The sequence below is a fragment of the Mirounga angustirostris genome, unplaced genomic scaffold, assembly GCF_029215605.1.
Source record: "Mirounga angustirostris isolate CCGP_5_RB_7025 unplaced genomic scaffold, mMirAng1.0.hap1 SCAF_16, whole genome shotgun sequence".
Taxonomy (NCBI): Eukaryota; Metazoa; Chordata; class Mammalia; order Carnivora; family Phocidae; genus Mirounga; species Mirounga angustirostris.
In genome coordinates, this window is record NW_026991724.1 from 51,831,276 (window position 1) to 51,852,020 (window position 20,745).

At 49.5% G+C, this 20,745-nt stretch overlaps 1 protein-coding gene across 1 annotated transcript in view; it reads right to left on the minus strand.

The window, feature by feature from the left end:
- The window catches only part of ZNF541 (zinc finger protein 541), a 33,699-nt gene extending 13,544 nt beyond the window's left edge, over positions 1-20,155 (minus strand). The window contains exons 1-7 of the mRNA XM_045890413.3: positions 19,849-20,155; positions 16,007-16,250; positions 12,560-14,399; positions 10,773-10,831; positions 10,325-10,484; positions 9,909-10,076; positions 8,669-8,993 (exon numbers count right to left, since the gene is read on the minus strand). Of these exons, the coding sequence (XP_045746369.1) occupies positions 8,669-8,993; positions 9,909-10,076; positions 10,325-10,484; positions 10,773-10,831; positions 12,560-14,399; positions 16,007-16,250; positions 19,849-20,155 (3,103 nt within the window). The remainder of the gene's footprint in view (positions 1-8,668; positions 8,994-9,908; positions 10,077-10,324; positions 10,485-10,772; positions 10,832-12,559; positions 14,400-16,006; positions 16,251-19,848) is intronic.
- Positions 20,156-20,745: the final 590 nt, after the last annotated feature.

Sequence of the window (20,745 nt, forward strand, 5' to 3'; positions counted from 1 at the left end):
AAACCACATGGTAGGGAGATTACTCAAAAAATTAGAAGTAGAACTACCATAAGATCCAGCAATCCCACTTCTGGGTATTTTTTTTTTTAAAGATTTTATTTGTTTCTTTTGACAGAGAGATAGAGCCAGATAGCAAAAGCAGGGGGAATAGCAGAGGGAGAGGGAGAAGCAGGTTCCCCACTGAGCAGGGAGCCCCAAGTGGGGCTCGATCCCAGGACCCTGGGGTCATGACCTGAGTCAAAGGCAGACGCTTAACCAACTGAGCCACCCAGGTGCCCCCCCACTTCTGGGTATTTATACAAAAGAACTGAAATCAATCTCTCAGGGATATCTACACTTCCATATTTACTGAGCATTATTCACAACAGCCAAGTGGAAACAACCTAATGTCCATCAGCAGAGGAGTGGGTAAGGAAAATGGTATTTACATACAATGGAATACTAGCTAACCTTTTTTTTTTTTTAAAGGAACCTTCAATATGCAACAACATGAATAAACCTTGAGAACATCACGCCAAGTGGAACAAGCCAGTCACAGAGAAGGAAATACTACGTGACTCCGCTTATGTAAGTATCTAGAATAGTCCACTCCAGGGGCGCGTGTGTGGCTCAGTTGTTTGTGTCCGACTCTTGGTTTTGGCTTGGGTCATGATCTTGGGGTCCTGGGATCAAGCCCCACATCAGGTTCTGCACTCGGCACGGGGCCTGCTGGAGATTCTCTCCCTCTCCTTCTCTCTCTGCCCCTTCCCCCCACCTGCATGCATGCTCCCTCTCTCGCTCTCAAAATAAATAAAAATCTTAATAGTCCAATTCACATAATCAAAAGTGGAATGGTGGTTGCCAAGGGCTGGGGTAGTGGGACGTGCGTATTTACTAATTTTTTTTCTTTTTTCTTTTTTTTAAGATTTTATTTATTCATTTGAGACACAGAGAGAGAGAGCATGAGCAGGAGGGGAGACAGAGGGAGAGGGAGAAGCAGGCTCCCTGCTGAGCCAGGAGCCCGACGTGGGGCTTGATCCCAGGACCCTGGGATCATGACCTGAGCCGAAGGCAGACGCTTAACATTCTGAGCTACCCAGGCGCCCCGTGTATTTACTAATTAATGAGCATAAAGTGTCAGTTAAGCCAGATGAATAAGCTCTAGAGCTCCACTGTACAATGTGGTACCTGTAATCAACAATGATGTACTGCATACTTACTCATTTAAGGGGGACTCATGTTAACTTATCATGATAAAACACAATTTTATTTAAAAAGATTTATTTGAGAGAGAGAGGCAGGGGAGAGGGGCAGAGGGAGATGGAGAGAGAGTAACCTAAGCAGACTTGGTGCTGAGCATGGAGCCTCATGTGGGGCCTGATCTCACAACCCTGAAATCATGACCTGAGCTGAAACCAAGAGGTGGTCACTCAACTGACCGTACCACCCAGGTGCCCTGATAACACACAATTAAAAAAAAAAAAAAGAGGGCGCCTGGGTGGCTCAGTTGGTTAAGCGACTGCCTTCGGCTCAGGTCATGATCCTGGGGTCCCGGGATCGAGTCCCGCATCGGGCTCCCTGCTCGGCAGGGAGTCTGCTCCTCCCTCTGGCCCTCCCCCCTCTCACGTGCTCTCTCTCATTCTCTCTCTCAAATAAATAAATAAAATCTTTAAAAAAAAAAAAGATTTCATGGAGGGATTGAACTTCTAAAAAGCAGAATAAGGAACTCAGCAAGACAACAAATTAACTGATAAAAATTATTTTTAAAAACAGAAAGTTAAAGTCTCTGGAAGTTGTCCTAAAGGCATACAGCATTTTAGAAAATACTATTTAAGGGATGCCTGGGTGGCTCAGTTGTTAAGCGTCTGCCTTCAGCTCAGGTCATGGTCCCAGGGTCCTGGGATCGAGCCCCGCATCGGGCTCCCTGCTCAGCGGGAAGCCTGCTTCTCCCTCTCCCACTCCCCCGGCTTGTGTTCCCTCTCTTGCTGTATCTCTGTCTAATAAATAAATAAAAAATCTTAAAAAAAAAGGAAATAATCATTTAAGAAAATGACCAAATATTGGTAAGAACAGTGAGAGTCTGTGGCATCTGTCTGCCACCCAACCCCCAGCTCCATGTAACAGAAGCTCTACCTGGAGTGCCCTACTCTAGGCAGGTGCATCCAAGGAGATGGACCCCCTCTCCCTGTAGTATCCATGTTTAAAGAATTAAAGGGAGGTATGATGATTTCTCATCAAAGACAGAATACCAGTAAGAGACAGAAGATTTTTAAAAAGAACCAAATGGAAATTCTGGGGTTAAAAGAAAGTACAATAACCAGGGCACCTGGGTGGTTCAGTCAGTTAAGAGTCCGACTCTTGATTTCAGCTCAGATCATGATCTCAAGGTCATGAGATTGAGCCCTGCATGGGGCTCTGTGCTCAGTGGGGAGTCTGCTTGAGACTGTCTCTCTCCCTCTGACCCTCCCCCCACAAAAGAAATAAATCTTCAAAAAAATCACAATAGGGGCCCCTGGGTGGCTAAGTTGTTATGTGTCTGCCTTCGGCTCAGGTCATGATCCCAGGGTCCTGGGATGGAGGCCCGCATCGGGCTCCCTGCTCAGCGGGAAGCCTGCTTCTCCCTCTCCCACTCCCCCTGCTTGTGTTCCCTCTCTTGCTGTGTCTCTCTCTGTCAAATAAAAAAAATATATATCACAATAACCGAGATGAGGCTCAACAGCAGATTTCAGTTGGCAGGAGAAATGATCAGCAAATCTGAAGATAGATCAATGGAGTACCAGAAAGAGAGAAGAAAGGGACGAAAAAACATGTAAAGTATCATGGCATTGATACAACAGCTGAAATCCTCCCAAATTTGGTAAAACAAACAAAAAAGATATAATCCAGGAAACTCTATAAACTCCAAAGAGAACAAACACGAAGAGCTCTACATCTAGGCACATCCATCACAGGCAAAATGTTGAAAGGCAAAGATGAAGATCTTGTAAGTAAAAAGAGAAAAACAACTTGTTTCATGCAAGAGTGCCCCAGTAAGATTAACAGCCGACTTCTTGTCGGAAACAATGGAGGTCACAAGGCAGAAGGATAACATATTCAAGTTGTTGAAAGTAAAAAACTGTCAACCAGGAATCATATCCAGCAAATTACTTTTCAAAAATAACTGTGAGGGCGCCTGGGTAGCTCAGTTGGTTAAGCGACTGCCTTCGGCTCAGGTCGTGATCCTGGAGTCCCTGGATCAAGTCCTGCATCGGGCTCCCTGCACGGCAGGGAGTCTGCTTCTCCCTCTGACCCTCCCCCCTCTCATGTGCTCTCTCTCATTCTCTCTCTCTCAAATAAATAAATAAAATCTTTAAAAAAAAACCTGTGAAATAAAGTCATTCTCAGATAAATAAAAATTGAGATTTGTTGCTATTAGATCTGTCTTATAAGAAACAGTAAAGGTGGAAAGGCACCCGGGTGGCTCAGTCAGTTGAGTGTCTGATTCTTGGTTTCAGCTCAGGTCATGATCTCAGGGTCGTGGTATCGAGCCCCGCGTCAGGCTCCATATTCAGTGGGGAGTCTGCTTGAGATTCTCTCTCCCTCTCCTTTTGCCCCTCCCCCCCACTCTCTCTCTTTAAAATAAATAAATCTTTAAAAAAAAAGAAAAAGTAAAGGTGGAATATCAGTCAGTCATAAAAAGGAATGGAATATGGACACATCCTGCAACATAGGTGAAACCTAAAAACATCATGCTAGGAGACAGTCACAAAAGACCACATATTGCAGGAATACATGTATATGGAATGTCCAGATTAGCCAAATCTATAGAGACAGAGAGTAAACTAGAGGTTACCTATGGCTGGGGTTGGGGGACAGGGACAGGAGTGGCTGCGAATGAGGGTGGGGCTTCTTTTGGGGGTGATGACAATGTCTGAAACTTGATGGGAGCAATGGTTGCCCAGTTCTGTGAATGTAATAAAACCCACTGTATTACATGCTTTAAAGGGATAAGTTTTATGTAAATTATATCTCCATACCGGTAACAGACAACTAAGAAAGTTCTTTAGACTGAAAGCAAATGACACGAGACAGTAATGGGAATCAAAACAAAAAAACAAAGGGTGCTGGTAAAGGTAACTATATGGGTAGTTATAAAATTATAATCATATATTTCTTCTCTTATTGACTTAAAAAACAATTGTATAAAACAGTATGTATTGCGGGCCTATAAAATATAGAAATACACTATATGTGGCAATAATAGCACAAAGGGGTTGCATTAGAGTAAAGAAATAATAGCCCAGACAGTAACTTGAATCCACAGGAATAAATGAAGTTATCAGTAATGGTTAATGAGAAGGGTAATACAACAAACTCTATAAATAATGCCTGTTTTCCTTTATTCTCTTTTTTCATATAACATAAAATTATATAAAGTAATAATTATGACAGTGTACTTCCGGGTTTCTACTATCTACATACATATATAACATTGTTATATACATATATGTAACAGTAATAGCAAAAGGATTAGAAGAAACGGAATTAGATAGCAATGTTCCTATATTTTATTAAGTTAATACACAACTGAGTACACTCTGATAAATGAAGATGTATGTTTTAAGTCCTAGAGCAACTCCTAAGAAATGACTAAGAGAAAGTGAAAAATTAAAGGAAGGGATGTGTTGTACAAGAAAATACTCACTTAATACAAAAGAAAGCAGAAAAGGAGGAACAGAAGGAGAAAATGCCATGAGACATATAGAAAATAAAAAGCAAAATGGCAGATACAAATGCAACTGTGTCACTGGAACATTAAAAGAGAATGCTTAAACAAACCAATCAAAAGGCAGTTTGTCAGACTGGATAAAAAAATATGACCCAATTGACGCTGCCTGTAGGAGACCTGCTTTATTTTCAAAGATACAAACAGGGTGAAGGTAAAAGAACAGGAAAAACCACACCAAGCAAACAACAACCATAAAAGACATGAAATAGCTATACTAATGTCAGGCAAATTAGACCATTTTTTTAAAAAGATTTATTTATTCTAGAGAGAGAGAGAGAGAAAGAGAGTGGGAGGAGGGGGAGAGGGAGAGAGAGAATCTCCAGCAGACATCTGAGTGTGGAGCCCAACGCCGGGAGATCTCGTGACCCTGAGATCATGACCTGAGCTGAAATCAAGAGTTGGATGCTTAACTGACTGAGCCACCCAGGTGCCCCTGCAAATTAGGCTTTAAAACAAAAAATATTACTCAAGAAAATGACAAAATTATTGTAATAATGATAAATGATATCATACCATAATGGTAAAAGGTCAAGCCATCAAGAAAATATGGCAATTATATAAACATAATGCACCTAAAACAGAGTCCCTAAATACATAAAGCAACAAATGACAGAAGGATAAAATGAACAATTAAGAAATAATAGTTGGAGGGGCGCTTGGGTGGCACAGTCCATTGAGCGAATGACTCTTGGTTTTGGCTCAGGTGGTGATCTTGGGGCTGTGGGGTCAAGCCCTGAGTTGGCCTCCATGCTCGATGTGGAGTGTGCTTGGGACTCTCCCTCTCCTTCTGCCCCCTCCATGCATGCATGTGCGCACTCTCTCTCTCAAATAAACAAATCTTTAAAAAAAAAATACTTGGAAATTTAAATACTTTCAATAATGCATAGGACAACTAGGCAGAAGATCAACAGGAAGTATAATACTTGAACTAACTACACATAGCAGATATCTACAGTATAGTCCATCCACCATCAGGAGAATACATTCTTCTCAATTACACATGGAACATTCTCCAGGACAGAACATATTCTAGCCCATAAATATGCTTCAAAAAATGTAAAAGCACGGAACTAATAAAAAGTATGTTCTCTGGCTAAAATAGAATTAAATTAAAAATCATTTTAAAAAAGGCAATTTGGAAAATTCACAAATATGTGGAAATTAAACGACACACTCCTTAATAATCACTGTATCAAAAAAGAAATCAGGGCACCTAGCTGGGTCAGTTGATTAAGCGTCTGCCTTCGGCTCAGGTCATTATCTCAGTGATGTGGGATCGAACCCCGAATCGGGCTCCCTGCTCAGCAGTGAGACTGCTTCTCCCTCTCCCTCTGCCCCTCCCCACCCCCACTCGTGCTCGCTCACTCTCTCTCAAATAAATAAAATCTTTAAAAAAAAGAAAGAACAGGGGCGCCCGGGTGGCTCCGTCGTTAAGCGTCTGCCTTCGGCTCGGGTCATGGTCCCAGGGTCCTGGGACCGAGCCCTGCATCGGGCTCCCTGCCTGGCGGGAGGCCTGCTTCTCCCTCTCCCACTCCCCCTGCTTGTGTTCCTGCTCTCGCTGTGTCTCTCTCTGTCAAATAAATAAATAAAATCTTTAAAAAAAAAAAAAAAAAAAAAGAACAAAGAAATCAGAACATACTCTGAGATAAATGAAAATAAGAATATAACATATTGAAACTTGTAAAATGCAGCTAAAGGGGTGCCCTGAGAGAAATCTATAGCTGTAAACGTCTGTATTAAAAAAGAAGAAAGGGCGCCTGGGTGGCTCAGTCGTTGAGCGTCTGCCTTCGGCTCAGGTCATGATCCCAGGGTCCTGGGATCGAGCCCCGCATCGGGCTCCCTGCTCCGCGGGAATCCTGCTTCTCCCTCTCCCACTCCCCCTGCTTGTGTTCCCTTTCTTGCTGTGTCCCTGTCAAATAAATAAAATCTTAAAAAAAAAAGGAAGAAAAATCTCAAATCATTTATGGTCAATTGGCTTTCCACAGGGTGCCAGGCCAATTCAAAAGGAAAGGAACAGTATTTTCAATAAATGGTGCGGGAACAGTGGATATCCACATGCAAAAGAATGAATTTGGACTCCCACCCTACACAATATATAAACGTTAAAATGGATCAGACATGAATTTAAGACTTAAAGTGATACAACTCTTACAAGAAAACACAGACGTACATCTTCATGACTTCCGCCCAGGCAAAACCTTAGATACAACACCAAAAGCACAAGTGACAAAAAATGAATTGGATTTCATCGAAATTAAAAACTTTAGTCCTGCAAACAAGACCACAAATAAAATGAAAAGACCCTGCCCAAAACGGGAGAGAATTTGCAAACTGTGTATCTGATAAAGGGCTTAATTCCAGAATATATAAGAAACTTTTACAACTGAGTAATAAAAAGATAACAACTCAATTAAAAAAATGGGAGAAGGATCTGAAAAGATTACAAATGGACAGTAAGTACACAGAAAGATGCTCAGTCTCAACAGCCATCAGGGAAATGCAGATTGAAACCACTGTACACATACTAGGATGGTTATGTGAGAAGAAAGATCACAAGTGTTGACAGGGATGTGGAGAAGCTGAAACTTTCATACGACACCGGTGGGAATTTAAAATGGGTCCATCACTTTGGAAATGGTCCGGTAGCTCTTTAAGTGGTTAAACATAGAGCTACCCTATGACCCAGCAATTGCCCTCCTGGGAATATACGCGAGAGAAATGAAAACATATGTCCAACAAAAATCCGTACACGGATGTTCATGAGCAGCATTATTCACAGTAGCCAAAAGACAGAAATGACCCAAATGCTCACCAACTGATGCATGGACAGATAAAATGTGCTATGTCCAGACCATGAGATATTATTGGGCCATAAAGAGGCATGAAGCCGTGGCATATACTATCACGTGGTGAACATGGATGCTAAGTGAATAAACTAAACACAAAACGTCACCCACTGTAGGATTCCAATTATACAAAATGACTAGGAATGGGCAGATCCATAGAAAAAGCAGATTAGGGCGCCTGGGTGGCTCAGTTGGTTGAGCGACTGCCTTCGGCTCAGGTCATGATCCTGGAGTCCCGGGATCGAGTCCCACATCGGGCTCCCTGCTCAGCAGGGGGTCTGTTTCTCCCTCTGCCCTCTTCCCTCTCGTGCTCTCTGTCTCTCATCCTCTCTCTCGCAAATAAATAAATAAAATCTTAAAAAAAAAAAAAAGAAAAAAGAAAAAGCAGATTAGCGGTTGCTCAGGGCTGGGGAGATGGGGGCAATGGGGTGTGCGTAACTGCATGGATACAGTGCTTCCTCCGGGGGTGACAAAAATGGCCTAAAATTAGGGGTGCCTGGGTGGCTCGGTCGTTAAGCGTCTGCCTTCGGCTCGGGTCGTGATCCCAGGGTCCTGGGATCGAGCCCTGCGTTGGGCTCCCTGCTCGGTGGGAAGCCTGCTTCTCCCTCTCCCACTCCCCTGCTTGTGTTCCCTCTCTCGCTGTGTCTCTCTCTGTCAAATAAATCAATAAAATCTTTAAAAAAAAAAAAAAGGCCTAAAATTAGATGGTGTGATGGGCGCGCAACCCTGTGAATATACTAAAGAAATACCGTGTACTTTAAATGGGTGATTCATGTGGTTTATGAATTCTATTCCGGCGAAACTGTTAAAAATTACTCAAAAGGCAGGCAGAAGGGTGGGCAGGCTGGACGGTCTCTGCATTTTCTTTCTGGCTGTAAAACTCCAAGCACCTGGCCGGCTGCCGGTCCCAGAGGGTGCTGGGATACCTCCCAACAGCAGCAGGACTCACACCCCAGGCACAGCCACGGGCCAGAGAGCCTGTCTGGCCCCCGTGCGGCAGGAGAGAGTGGATCTGGCCCCCAGCAGGCCTGCCACACGCGGAGCAGAGACCATAATGATGCCCAGCGTCACTCACCGAGCATGTTGCTGATGAGTCTGTCGGGACCGGCATGAGCAGAGGTGGAACAGAGCGTGTTGAAGTACAGTCCCGAGCCCTCCCGGATGGGGCTGAGCATCGGGGGCGGCGTATAAGGAGAGCACTGGAACAATCCCTTGAGGAGGCGGTCCACGAGGAACACTGGAGACCGCAGACAGCTCTGGTGGCATCCTCCCAGGCCCGGCTCCCCAGATGAAGAGGGTGGAGGAGGGGCGAGCAATGCCTTGGGCTGGGGGCGCTTCTTCCGCTTCCTATGCTGGCTGCTCTCCTTGCTATCTCTCTCTTCCCCGTCTTTCTCTTGTCCCTGGGAAAGAAAAGAGTTCAGGACTCAGGGGATCACCTGAGGCCACCCACCACACAGCTCAGTCTTCAGGATAGCAGGAGAGTGGGAAAAGAGGACGGACTCCGGAGACAGAGGGACACACGACTGCAACCCGGCACATCCGTGCCTGGGGCCCTCAGAAGAGGGAGCTGAGCAGGGCCCCCGTGCCCGAGCTGGACCCCAGATCCTAAGTAAACCGCTGGAGCCCTCCCATGCACCCGTGCCCTCAAGGAGAGGCCTTGACTCAGGGAAAGGTGGGAACAGGTGAGGCCAGTTTCAGCTGTTAAACTGCCTGGTCCCGAGAGAGTGGGGGCCAGACACCACCACAGCACGACCAAAGGAGAACCAGCGACAGGTCCTGAGACGAGCAAAGGCATCCATGCACCTCGTCCCCGAGTCCAGCACAGGCTTGTCCAGCGAGATCCTCTGGTACGGCCTGAAGGGACTGGTCACTTGAACTTGCAACTCTCTCACCTCCATGCAATCGCCCCTCCTCTCTGCCAGTCTCTCCTCCTCTCCTCCAGGTCTCAGCTCCCACACCGTCTCCTCCAGGAAGACACCCCTGATCTCTTCAGGCGGAGTCCCTGGTGCCCCTCAGAATGCCCTCAGCTCTCTCTGCTCCCCCTCACAGCCCGGCGCACACTGGGGCACCACTGTCTGGGGACAAGTCTACTGACCACTGGACCGGCAGGCGCGGGGGCGCAGTCACCAGGGTCCGCAGCGCCGCCACCACAGACAGGCTCCGAGGACGCTCCGAGCGTGTTAACGACTGAATGAGCGCGCTCCCCGAGACTCAGCTATTTTTCTGACGTTTGGTCTGGGCTCCCCCCGCCCCCCGCAGCTTCCGCCAGCAGGTGGGGGAAGCAGCAGGAAGGAAGCAGCCTGACCCGCACCCACCTTGGCGGAGCTCCCAGCGGGTCGGTTCCCTGGAACTACAGGCACAGGGATCCCCAAAGAGGCTGCAGCCGGGTTGTCCAAGGACTTCTTAGCTCCTGGGGGACTCTGCCCGTCCCCCTCTGGCCTCAACACCTGTCTCAATGGCTTGCAAAACTCCGTGCCAAACACCTAAATGCAGAGAATCGATGGCTTTTTAAGACTAACGGGCGGGCCAGAGGGGAAGAGCTGCTCCAGCCTGCAGTACCGGCCCCCCGCCCCCACCCCCGGGAGCAGCATAGCCCTGACTCCTGGCCCCTTGCCCACACTTCCCCCAGCGGGACATCTCCGTCCTGAGATAAATGACATCCCGTCACCTAATCCCTGAAAGCCTGCCAGAAACCCTGCAAGCACAGAGCCGACTGCACGCGCCCCTTCACCTGCTGCTCCTGCTTCCCTCGAGGTGACGGCCACTGGTCACTGTGGAAACACATGTGACTGCTCAGCCCTTTCTCTGTATAAAACATCTGGCTGCAATTCTTGCAGACATAAGTGCTCCTTGGCTCTGCCCAGTCTGCAGGGCCCCCATTTTGCTGGTTACTGTGGGGAAACATGGCAGGAGGGAAGAACGGGAGAATGGAACTTTGTCCCCATCACTAATTTCTCTTTGTTTTTGTTTGTTTGTTTTTAAGTCTGATCCACTGACAACTCTTGATGAACCCTAAGAAGTGGAGAGAGAATACCCCAATTCTTCATGGCCGGGTGCATACCTCTTCAGGACTGAAGCATCCAGAACTCGGTGACCCAGGCCCAGCACATGAAAGCCACCAGAGGAATCAGAGGGGCTGAGCGTCCCCGGGCTGGGCAGGGTATGGCTTCTGAACTTACCATCCACCTGCCACGTTCTCCTCCTTCAGCGGATGGGGGAGCCGGTAGATATTTCCACCCTGAAGATGAAAATACATCTGAGCCAACATATTGGAAAGGAGGCATGCAAGAGCTACAACTGTAAGACTCTGAGAAGAAAGCATAGGTGTAATTCTTCGTGACCTTGGAGGAGGCACTGGGGCCTTGGATGACACTGAAACGAAAAGACAGAACTGACAAATTTGACTTCATTAAAACTCAGAACTGCTGTGCTTTAAAGGACACCATCAAGAAAGTGAGAAGATGACCCCCGGAATGGGAGAAAATCACTACAAGTCACATACCTGACAAGGGAGTTGTATTCATAATACATAAAGAACTCCTATACAGCTCAGTAATAAAAAGTCCAATCAGCCAATTTAAAAACGGGCAAAGGATCTGAAAGGCACTTAACTCAAGAGGATTTACAAATGACCACTAAGCACATGAAAAGATGCTCAGCACCATCAGCCACCAGGGCAATGCAAATCAAAGCACGGTGATGTAATGCAAATCAAAGCACAGCGATGTGATACCACATCACACCCATGAAGGTGGCTGGGATAACAAGCCTAGAGAGCAAGCAGTGTTGGTGAGGATTTGGAGAAGCTGGAGCCCTCCTGTATTGTGGGTGGGGACGTTAAATGGTGTGGCTGCTTTGGAAAAGTCTCACAGTCCCTCAGATGGTTAAACATAGAGTTGCCATATGACCCAGGAATGCCCCACTCCGGTATTTCCCAAGAGAAATGGAAACCTATGTCCACACAGAACCTTGTACACGAACATTCACAGCAGTACTATTCACACTGGCTGAGAAGTGAGAACAACTCAAATGCCCATCAACTCATGAACAGATTAACAAAATGTGACACTACCATACAGTGGAACATTGCTCAGCCATAAAAAGGAACAAAGCACTGACAGGCGCCACAATGTGGACAAACCTTGAAAACACCACACTAAGTGTAAGAAGCCAGACTACAGAACGCCACGTGGTGTATGATTTCAATTATATGGAATGTCCAGAAAGGGCAAATCCATCGACACAGAAGGTAGATTCATGGTTGCCGGGGGCCGGGAGGGCTGGAGAGATTGGGGCCGACAACTAAGGGTGTGGGACTTCTTTTTTGGGGTGATGAAAATGTTCTGGCAAAGAGTGGTAACAGATGCACAACCTTGTGAATATACTGAACGCCACTGGAGGGTACACTTTAAAATGGTGAATTAAATGATACGTGCTGTTAAGAAAAAAAAAGAGGCAGCTGTGGGGTGAGGGGAAGGATGCTGGACCTCGGGCCGTGGTAAGGAAGAGCGCCCAGACCCGGTGCCAACCGCAAGGACTGAGCTACTACCACTCGGCAGGTGCCGGCCGGCGAAGGGACCGTGACTCCCACCAGGTGAGAGACAGCATCACACGCAGAAATATTTCCGAGGCGAGATCTCTACCTTTATATCCTCTGAAGAATTTAAGGAGGCCAATCCAAAAGGAAGTGAAAGGCAAAAAGCAAGCAAGCTGGAAAAGCTTCGGGGAGAAAACGTCTCTGACAACTCTAAAGACCTCATTCTCAGCTCTTTCGGGGGGTGGGGGTGACAGGAGGAACCACAATCTCTACGAACCTTCCTTTCGGCCTATCTAAACCTGTCCCAGAGGAGCCCCTAAGATGAAACACAATGCCTGCCCAACCAATAAAGGCAGGAGCAAGTCACGAATGAGACTCCGGCCCAGAGCACCAGCAGGTGTCGGGTCTTGTGAGGGAGAGCCCAGGTACCTGGATTCTGTTGAATATGGTCAGCTTGGACTTGGAGTCCTGGGGAGGCTCTGCCGGAGGCCCGGCCGACGAGAAGGAGGCCATGGCTACCTGGCTTGGGGAGGCCGTGCAGCACATATCCATTTTCACCTTCTCCTTCCGGAAGCCCGAGAAGCGCTGGGACCTGAGGTTGCCTGAGAAGAGCCTGTAGCCTCCGCCCCGGGCGCAGGCCTGGCTCTTTTCACCTTTTGTGGCCCCCAATGCTGTGTCATTCTCTGCCTGGGCCTGCTTCCCTGGGAGCTGGGCTCCGAGGGGCTCCTCCCCACCTAACTGGGTCTGCCGTGGGCCCCCGGGGGAGAAGATGTCCCCCAGGTCCAAGGTCCCTTTTGTGGATCTCAGCTGCTTGGCCAGAGAGGAGATGTCTGGATTGCCGGGAGGGTCCAACGATGAGGCCGTGAGGGACGGCGGAGCAGTGGCCACTTTGGGTCCTCCCTTCGAGTCCCGTCTGGTGCTGGCTGGGGAGGCCTCCCGGGGGAAAGCGGGCGTGATTTTCCTCCTGCGGGCTGGGGACCCCTCTGGCTCCAGGTTTCTGGGGCCAGCATGGAGCGAGTCGACAGGGGGTGCCGGCGGCGGGGGCTGCTGTGGCCATGGCCCCGGCAGTGGCTTCAGGGCGGCCTGCTTGCCCTCAGGCCCGGGGAGCTGGGAGAAGATCCGCTGGGACTTGGCGATCATCTGGAACACCTGCATCTGCTCATGGCTCACCAGAGACTCCTGGGACTTCAGGAAGAGCTGCCGGAAGAGCGGCGTGGCATCCGACGGGAGCCCGCTCGGCTTTTGGGCATCCTGGAGGCCCGGCTCCCCAGGGTTTTGCCATGAGAAAGAGTCGCAGTCAAACTTGCTTTTCTTGGAAACCCAGGAGACGTCTTCCCCGCCGGCATATCGGGAGTCACCGGAGGCCTCCCCAGGTGCCTTCAGGAGCGTGGCAGGGAAGGGCAACGTGTCCTCCAGACTGGTGGTACCCGAGCTGGGCGGGGGCTCTCCTGCGGGGGACGTGCTGCTGGGCCCCGGGCCTGACTCGCAGCCCTCCTGGGACGGCACTGACGGGGCCTTGTGGACCATGAACATGTTGTTCCCTTTGCTCTTGGGGCAGCTGGGCAGGTTCCGGAGCCACTGGAAGTTGTGGCTGGCTGGCTGGGAACTGGCAGGCACTGTCTGGCCTCGGAACAGAGGCAGGCAGGCAGGCAGGGGGCCACCCTCAGGCCAGCCCTCCAGGGTGGGCGGCAGCGGGAGCACAGGGGGCTCGGACTCGGCTGAGTCGGTGCTGCCGTTCTCCACAGCTCTCGAGTGGACGGCTGTGAACATGGCAGCGGCAGGCTCCTTCCTGGGGGGACGAGGCTCCTCGGGAACGTCCGTGCCCAGGTTTCCGGGGGCCGTCGGGATGCCTGCCGGGGTGCAGGAGGAGGGCCCGGAAGAGGGTGCGCAGGGACAGGCCGCGTTCCTCCCCTCCCCGCCGTCTGAGGGCCCTGTGGCTGCTGGGACGGGGGAAGGAATCTTCTGGTGGACGATGCTGCTCACGATGCAGCGCAGGAGGTCTCGGTTGGGCAAGAGGGAGCCCGGGGACCTGGCTTCCGGGGGCGCCAGGGATCGCGGGCCAGCGGCTGTGGGCTGGCCGGCCGCCTCGTGAGCGTGAGGGGAGTCCCCGCAGGCCTCCTCGTCCGGGGGGGCCTCCTTCAGGATGCACAGGCCGTGCTGCACCTCGTAGTGGCGGCGCAGGGAGCGGTAGTCGCAGTAGCTCTTGCTGCAGCCCTGTTCGATGCACACGAACGGCTTGGTCTTCTGGTGGGTGAGCATGTGCCCGGTCCTGGAGCCACACGGGAGGAGCAAGTCAGCAGGTACCTGGGCCGCTGCTCGCCGCGGGACCCCAAGTGGGTCCCCAAGGGGCAGTGGTGCATCCATGTCACCAGTCAGAAGCTACACTCGCCCCCCCATGAGCAAAGACCCAAGCGGCCCCTCCGATGGCCAGGGCAACACAAAGGGTTCTCCTCTCCCCAACCTTTCAGCAAACCCCTTATTGGAGGGGGGGGAAAAAAATCAAAGAAAGGCAGACTGGCGTTCCCCAAAGTGAGTTCCCAAGGAACACCAGTCCTCCAGAGTTGCTCCCTGAGGACATGGGCTCAGCTGGCAAGGAAGTTTTGAAAAAAACACTCTTTGCTCCTTGGAGGTTCAGAGTAGCAAATTTAAGAGCCACACAGGACACAGACGTCTCTCTCACCTCCCATGTCTCTCAAACTTACTTGCCCGCAGAACCATCTATTCAAATAGCCCTTTTTAGCATCCCTGAGGACCAACGTTCTGCAGGATACACTCGAGGAGATACTTACTGGATGGAGCACGACCCTTCCCTTAGCCAAAGAGTCTTTGCCTTCCCATAGCACTCCTCTAAGGACACACCTACCTGGAACCTACCCCTGGGGAAAAAAAATTTACAGATGCCCCATCAGTAAAAACTTTCTAGCAAACAGCCAAATGTGCCTCCTGTAATTTCTGCAATTATAAACGAATACGAATATGTACTACGCTTACGTCATACTTCCAGCTATGTTAACATATCGTAGGCATAAACAAATGAGTAAATCCCGCTCTAAGGTTCCCAACAGTCCTACCCTGGCCAGTCTAATCCCCATGGCACATGGGGTTATCTCCAGTAAATAATACAGCCCTCCCCCCAAAGCCCTTCTGAGGGGAGCTGCAGAGGACGAGTCGGGAGACCCAGTTTCTAGTTAGGAGCATCATAAAAATGCAAGGTCTTGCCATCTCCCACTGGCAAGAGTCTGGGTTTGAAAAAAAGTCTGCCTTTCCAGCCTCACTAGCAAGAAAAGCTCATCATTTCCAAGATACTGAGAACAAAGGGAATTCTGGCTCCTAACTCTTACAATAGGCTTTATTTTTTTAAATCAAGAGTTTTGTTTTGTTTTTAAAAAAAGGAGTTTAAAAAATACGTTAATGCTCCAATGCCAGGCATTTCAGAATCTCTCAGGCCCCCTGAGTTATTCCCACACACACTCCTCATGAGATGCAGATCCGTCCTCCTCGGACACCTGCCGGGGACTCCGAACATTTCTCTATAAAGTTAGCCCAATTCCCTGCATGACAAAATTGCCTTGGGAGTGAGCCCTTGTGTGTCTTGAAACCCTCAAGGGTCCTGCCTGCAATCGAAGCAGCGGTTTCCTCCCTGGTGTGAACGTGGGGGCCGGGCAGAGGGGACCTGTCCCCGGCAGAGCGAGCCCCACGGCTCGGAGGGCTGGCACTGTGAGAAGAACGGAGGGGGCTTCCGCGCATAGCTCACAGCCATCTGGGGAGGAGGGGACCCCTGCCGAGGGCGGGCCTGGTGGCCTGGCAGGGGTGTGAGGGAGATCCAGGAGCAGCGCGCCCATTCCCCACCAGCCCCCTAACCACACTCCTACATACAGGTGGTCCTGGCGCTTGAAGGCCTTGCTGCAGATCTTGCAGACGTGCTTCCTCTCCTGGCTGTGTGTCAGGTAGTGCTTGCTAAGGGAGCTGGCGCTGCTGAACACCTTCCCACAGAGGCTGCAGTCCAGAAGTGGGTTCTGGGGGGAAGCATGCTGCCGCTTTCCTTTCCTGGCACTCCCACAGGTGGCCCTGCCTCCTTCGTCAGCCTCCTTAGGTACCTTGAGGGCGCCGAGCCCCAGGTCTAAACAGAGGGAGAGAGCACAGGTTAGGGCCATGTGGGGACATCAGAGGGCATGGCCGAAGCACTCAGAGGGTCTCAGGGCTACAGCCCGCTGGGGCAGAGGGGCCAGGTCCACGCCCTCCAACTCCAGCAGCTTTGCGCACAAAGGGGGAGGGGGAGAAGGGACCCCAGTCAGGCCAGCCCCCTGGGATGGCCCTTGGAGGGACGGTCTGGGACAAGGTGACCACTGTGGGCCAGGCTTTATGGTTAGACCATCCATGGCGCTCTCAGAAGGCCAAGCCAGAAAAATAGAATCCAAGACCTTAGCAAAGTACAAATCCTTCCTTGCAGCCAACTCCACTTCTGGGTTGTTAAAGGAATAAATATAGATTTGTACAAAGAGGTAGCCGGTAAAGCAGTTAACAGTAGCACTGTGTTTCCTGTTAGAAACAACCTAGCATCTGACAAAAGGGCACGCGGGGGACCACAGGACGCTTTCAATGGTCTAGGGCACAGCATTTAAGATAAAACTGTGGGAAAATATCTGACGACATGAACGGATATTCACGCCACGCTACTCAGTGAGAAAACAACAATCTGTTACAAAACAGAAAAAGACAAAACAATTTGAATAGAAAACAAGCTGAGAAAATGGCATAGACTGGGAGGATTATGGGCCACTTCTATTTTCCTCTTCTCGTGTATTTGAATGTGTTTCCGTGTTTTCTGTATCCCTTGGGGTAAAATGATAAAAGGTATGTTACAAACCATTCACCTGGGGACCCGGGGAAGGGACAGGGAATGCTCAGGCGGGAGAGGAGCAGGGTCATCAAGCATCTCAAGGGCCAGTGTGTGGGGAGGATACCGCCCGCTTCTGTCTTGCTCCAAGGGACAGAGATTAGGTTTGGTTTCATCCGACTAAAGAGAAGCAGATTTCAAATCACTGGACACATAGGGCCCATGGATGCAAGGACGCTGCGGGCTCCTGCTGTCCCCAGCGCCTGGAATTCCCTCCGGGCACTCGTGGTCACTCCACAATCGTCTGGTGGACAGACCAACTGTGGAAATATTCCTGCTCTTTAGATTGGTCTTCAAGATGGTTGGGACCACCTCATGAGATGGCAAGTTTAGAAACTGCCACTTCTCTTGGGTGCTGCGGGGGGGGCGGGGGGTGGGGAGGCAGGAGTGAGCACAGCAGGTGCAGCGTGAGAGACACTGCAGGAAGGAGCCTGGACTGGAGTCTCCCAACTCTGTCCGGCCGTGGGCCGTCTGTCTCTCAATGTGCCTGCTCTCCTCTTCATGTACGAAATTACTGTGACAAGTGATCGACTGACCCCAACAGTTTAAATGCGGAATAAGAGGACTCCCGTCGGAGAAGTCCTCAGTCCTGCTAAGCTACTTTAAAAATGCTCATTAAAGCAACTATTAAACCGGAAAACAAAACGTTGTTCCAAAAAATTGGCAAGGACACTGAAAATCAGGCAGGGTCACCGGCCAAGGAAGCTGCCGGATCTTCACAGAACGCAGTGTTAGGAGAGTGTTATAAAACGGTGTACGTTCTCTGACAGGCAAACCTACTTGTTTTGTTTTTTTTTTCCTTAAGATTTTATTTATTTATTTGACAGAGAGAGAGTCAGCGAGAGAGGGAACATAAGCAGGGGGAGTGGGAGAGGGAGAAGCAGGCTCCCCGATGAGCTGGGAGCCAGATGTGGGGCTCGATCCCAGGACCCTGGGATCATGACCTGAGCCGAAGGCAGACGCTTAACGACTGAGCCACCCAGGCGCCCCAGGCAAACCTACTTGGAGGCATACGTTCAAAGAACTCATCTGAAAGGAAGCTCGACATGTAAAAAGTTGTTCACAGAAACACGAACACTCTAACGAGCAGGAATATGGTCAAACAGCATGATGGAGGATGGAGTAGTTTATGATGACAAGGGAATACCTCACATAAGAAAGCAAATATGCTCATTTGAAAAACCTCAAACCACATCACACACTTAATGCACCTGTTTTTCTGAGTGTCTTAACTCGTGTTTTCCAAAATCTACGTGCAGGAGTCAGGCTGGGGAGTTTTCCTAATGTGACTTTTCTCTGTTTGCTAAGTTTTCTTTAATAACCGTGTATTACTTTCCTAATTAAAATGAATACAAGTGTATGCATTTATATCAACCTGAACTTAAGTCGGAGAAGTATAAGGAGTTAGAACTTGATAACGTACAGTGGACTCTTTATAAGGTAAAAAAAGAATTCAAGTTTAAAACACACCAGGGAAAGCTGAACTGTAACACATTTTGCAGGGAGGGACACAGACCCCCATGAAAACCTGGCAAAAGCTACAGTTTCTTTGCCCAGCAAAATGCGCACATATTTGCACTACCAGCATTCTTCAGGTGGTTTCTGTGGCCGGGGTTGAGGACCCTAATTCTTGTACCTCCCACAGGCCTGGCCCCATGCCTACAACACTGCACATGTCCCACGATTCTAAGATTTCATATCAGCCATCGTTCCAACACGGTAACAAGGCTGAGCCCTTGTCTACTGCATCTTGTATGGAGAGAGGGCTTCAGGAGTTTCTCATTGTAGCAAGTCTTCAGGACATTTCCTGAGCTGCTTATCCCAACTGACATTAACACCTGCTCTGCAGAGCCATCGTGGACGTGGCCTTCCGTGCAGGTGGTGTGAACATAACTATCAAAGAGCTCTAGCTCAGTTAACCCAACTAAACAACTTATCCATGAAAAGAGTTAGCAAAAATTGAATTTGGGGCGCCTGGGTGGCTCAGTCGGTTGAGCGTCCAACTCTTGATTTGCACTCGGGTCATGATCTTGGGGTCCTGAAATCGAGCCCTGAGTTGGGCTCTGTGCCCCAGTGGGGAGTCTGCTTGAGATTCTCTCTCTCCCTCTGCCCCTCCCCCCCTCAAATAAATAAATAAATCTTTTAAACAATTTTAAAAATCGGGATTTATCTTGTAGGGGAAGCCTGAAAGCAAACCAAATGAAAATTGCACCAAGGCCTTTAACTATCCCATCAGTCCTCCTTTTGCTCCTCCACTGTTGGAGAGAGAGACTTAGAACTGAATTGATGGACGGTCTGGGATGAACCCCACCGATTCTGATGGAAATAAGCACTATCTGTCCTGTGCTCTGCAGTCCATGTGATGCTTTTACATTCCTCTCTTCTCTTGCTTCTTACTGCTGTTACTCTGGGGGGAAGCAGAGTGAGCACTCTCATCCCCCCACTTCACGGATAAAGACAGCGAGGCTGGGGAAAGTTAGCCAACCAAGTGACAGACAGGGTCCCAGGTCACTCTGCAAACATGAAAAGGGCCTCTGAGATGTAATCAGTAGGAAAATCTCCTGTGAACTCAAAGGTCTGCCCACACCACACACAAGATCAGGACATCCACAAATGGCCCAGTTTCTCAACATTATTCCTTAGGACCAGTGTTCTGTTTCCTTGACTAGGAAGTTGGAAACAATTCCCAAGTTAAAAAAGAAAGTGTCCCCTGTTCCCTATTCACCTGTGGAAGATAAAAATTTTCCTATCCAATCCCCAAGCCGGCCACAGGAGCTTCACACAGCCCTCTGGGCCCTCGGACCCAGGTGGACAGCCTCACCTTGTAAGGAAGCCTGGGATTCCGGGTCTACGTACTCCTCCAGCAGCTTCACGGAGTCACTGTCCTTCCCTGAGTACAGGGACAGTGTGTCTAAGTTGTCCTCCAGTGCCTCGCTGGCCATGTCGGGCGTTGGGAGGCTGGGGTCTAGGTCCAAACCACTCAGGCCAGCGTAGAGCAGGTCTCGTGTGCTGGGACCCAGATCCCGGTTGAGGGTGTCGCTGCAATTGAGTCCCTGGCTCTCGGAAAATGAAGGGAGATGCATCTCTGGAGGGAGGGCACCCTCATCCCCGAGGCTGTACTGGTCCATGGCTCTCCACTGCCAGGTCTTGGCCAAGAGCTACTCTCCAGACAAGCAAGGCCGTGTAAGGAGTCAGGGAGGAAAAGCTCTTGGTGCTGTCTAATTCCTGAAAATGAATGAGGAGGAATCAAAATTATGAGATGGCAATATGGCGTGATGGATGTAGCGTGGACTTGGAATTCAAACAGACCTGTGTTTGGGTCTGTTCTCTGCCACTTAACAGCCATGTGAACTTGGGCAAGTCACTTAAGCTCCACGAGCCCCAGTTTCCTCATCTGTAAACTGGGCATAAAAGTACCTCCATCATAAGGTTGTTGTAAGGAATAAATGAAAGGAATTCCGGCAACGTGGTGGACAGAACTGACCTCTTTCTCCAGCTATAAACACAGAGAAATATGACAAAAGATAATTTTTAATACACAGCCGAGCTCAGGAGACAGGCAAAACCCCATGTGCCAGCAACAATGCGAAAACACAAAGGCAACTGCAAGGCATTGGCTCAAGTCGGCCAGAGGGGAAAGTCAGACTCAGATACTGAGCCTGTTGTCCAACACGGTGGCAACTAGCCATACGGGCCTGTGAAGCACTTGACACATGAC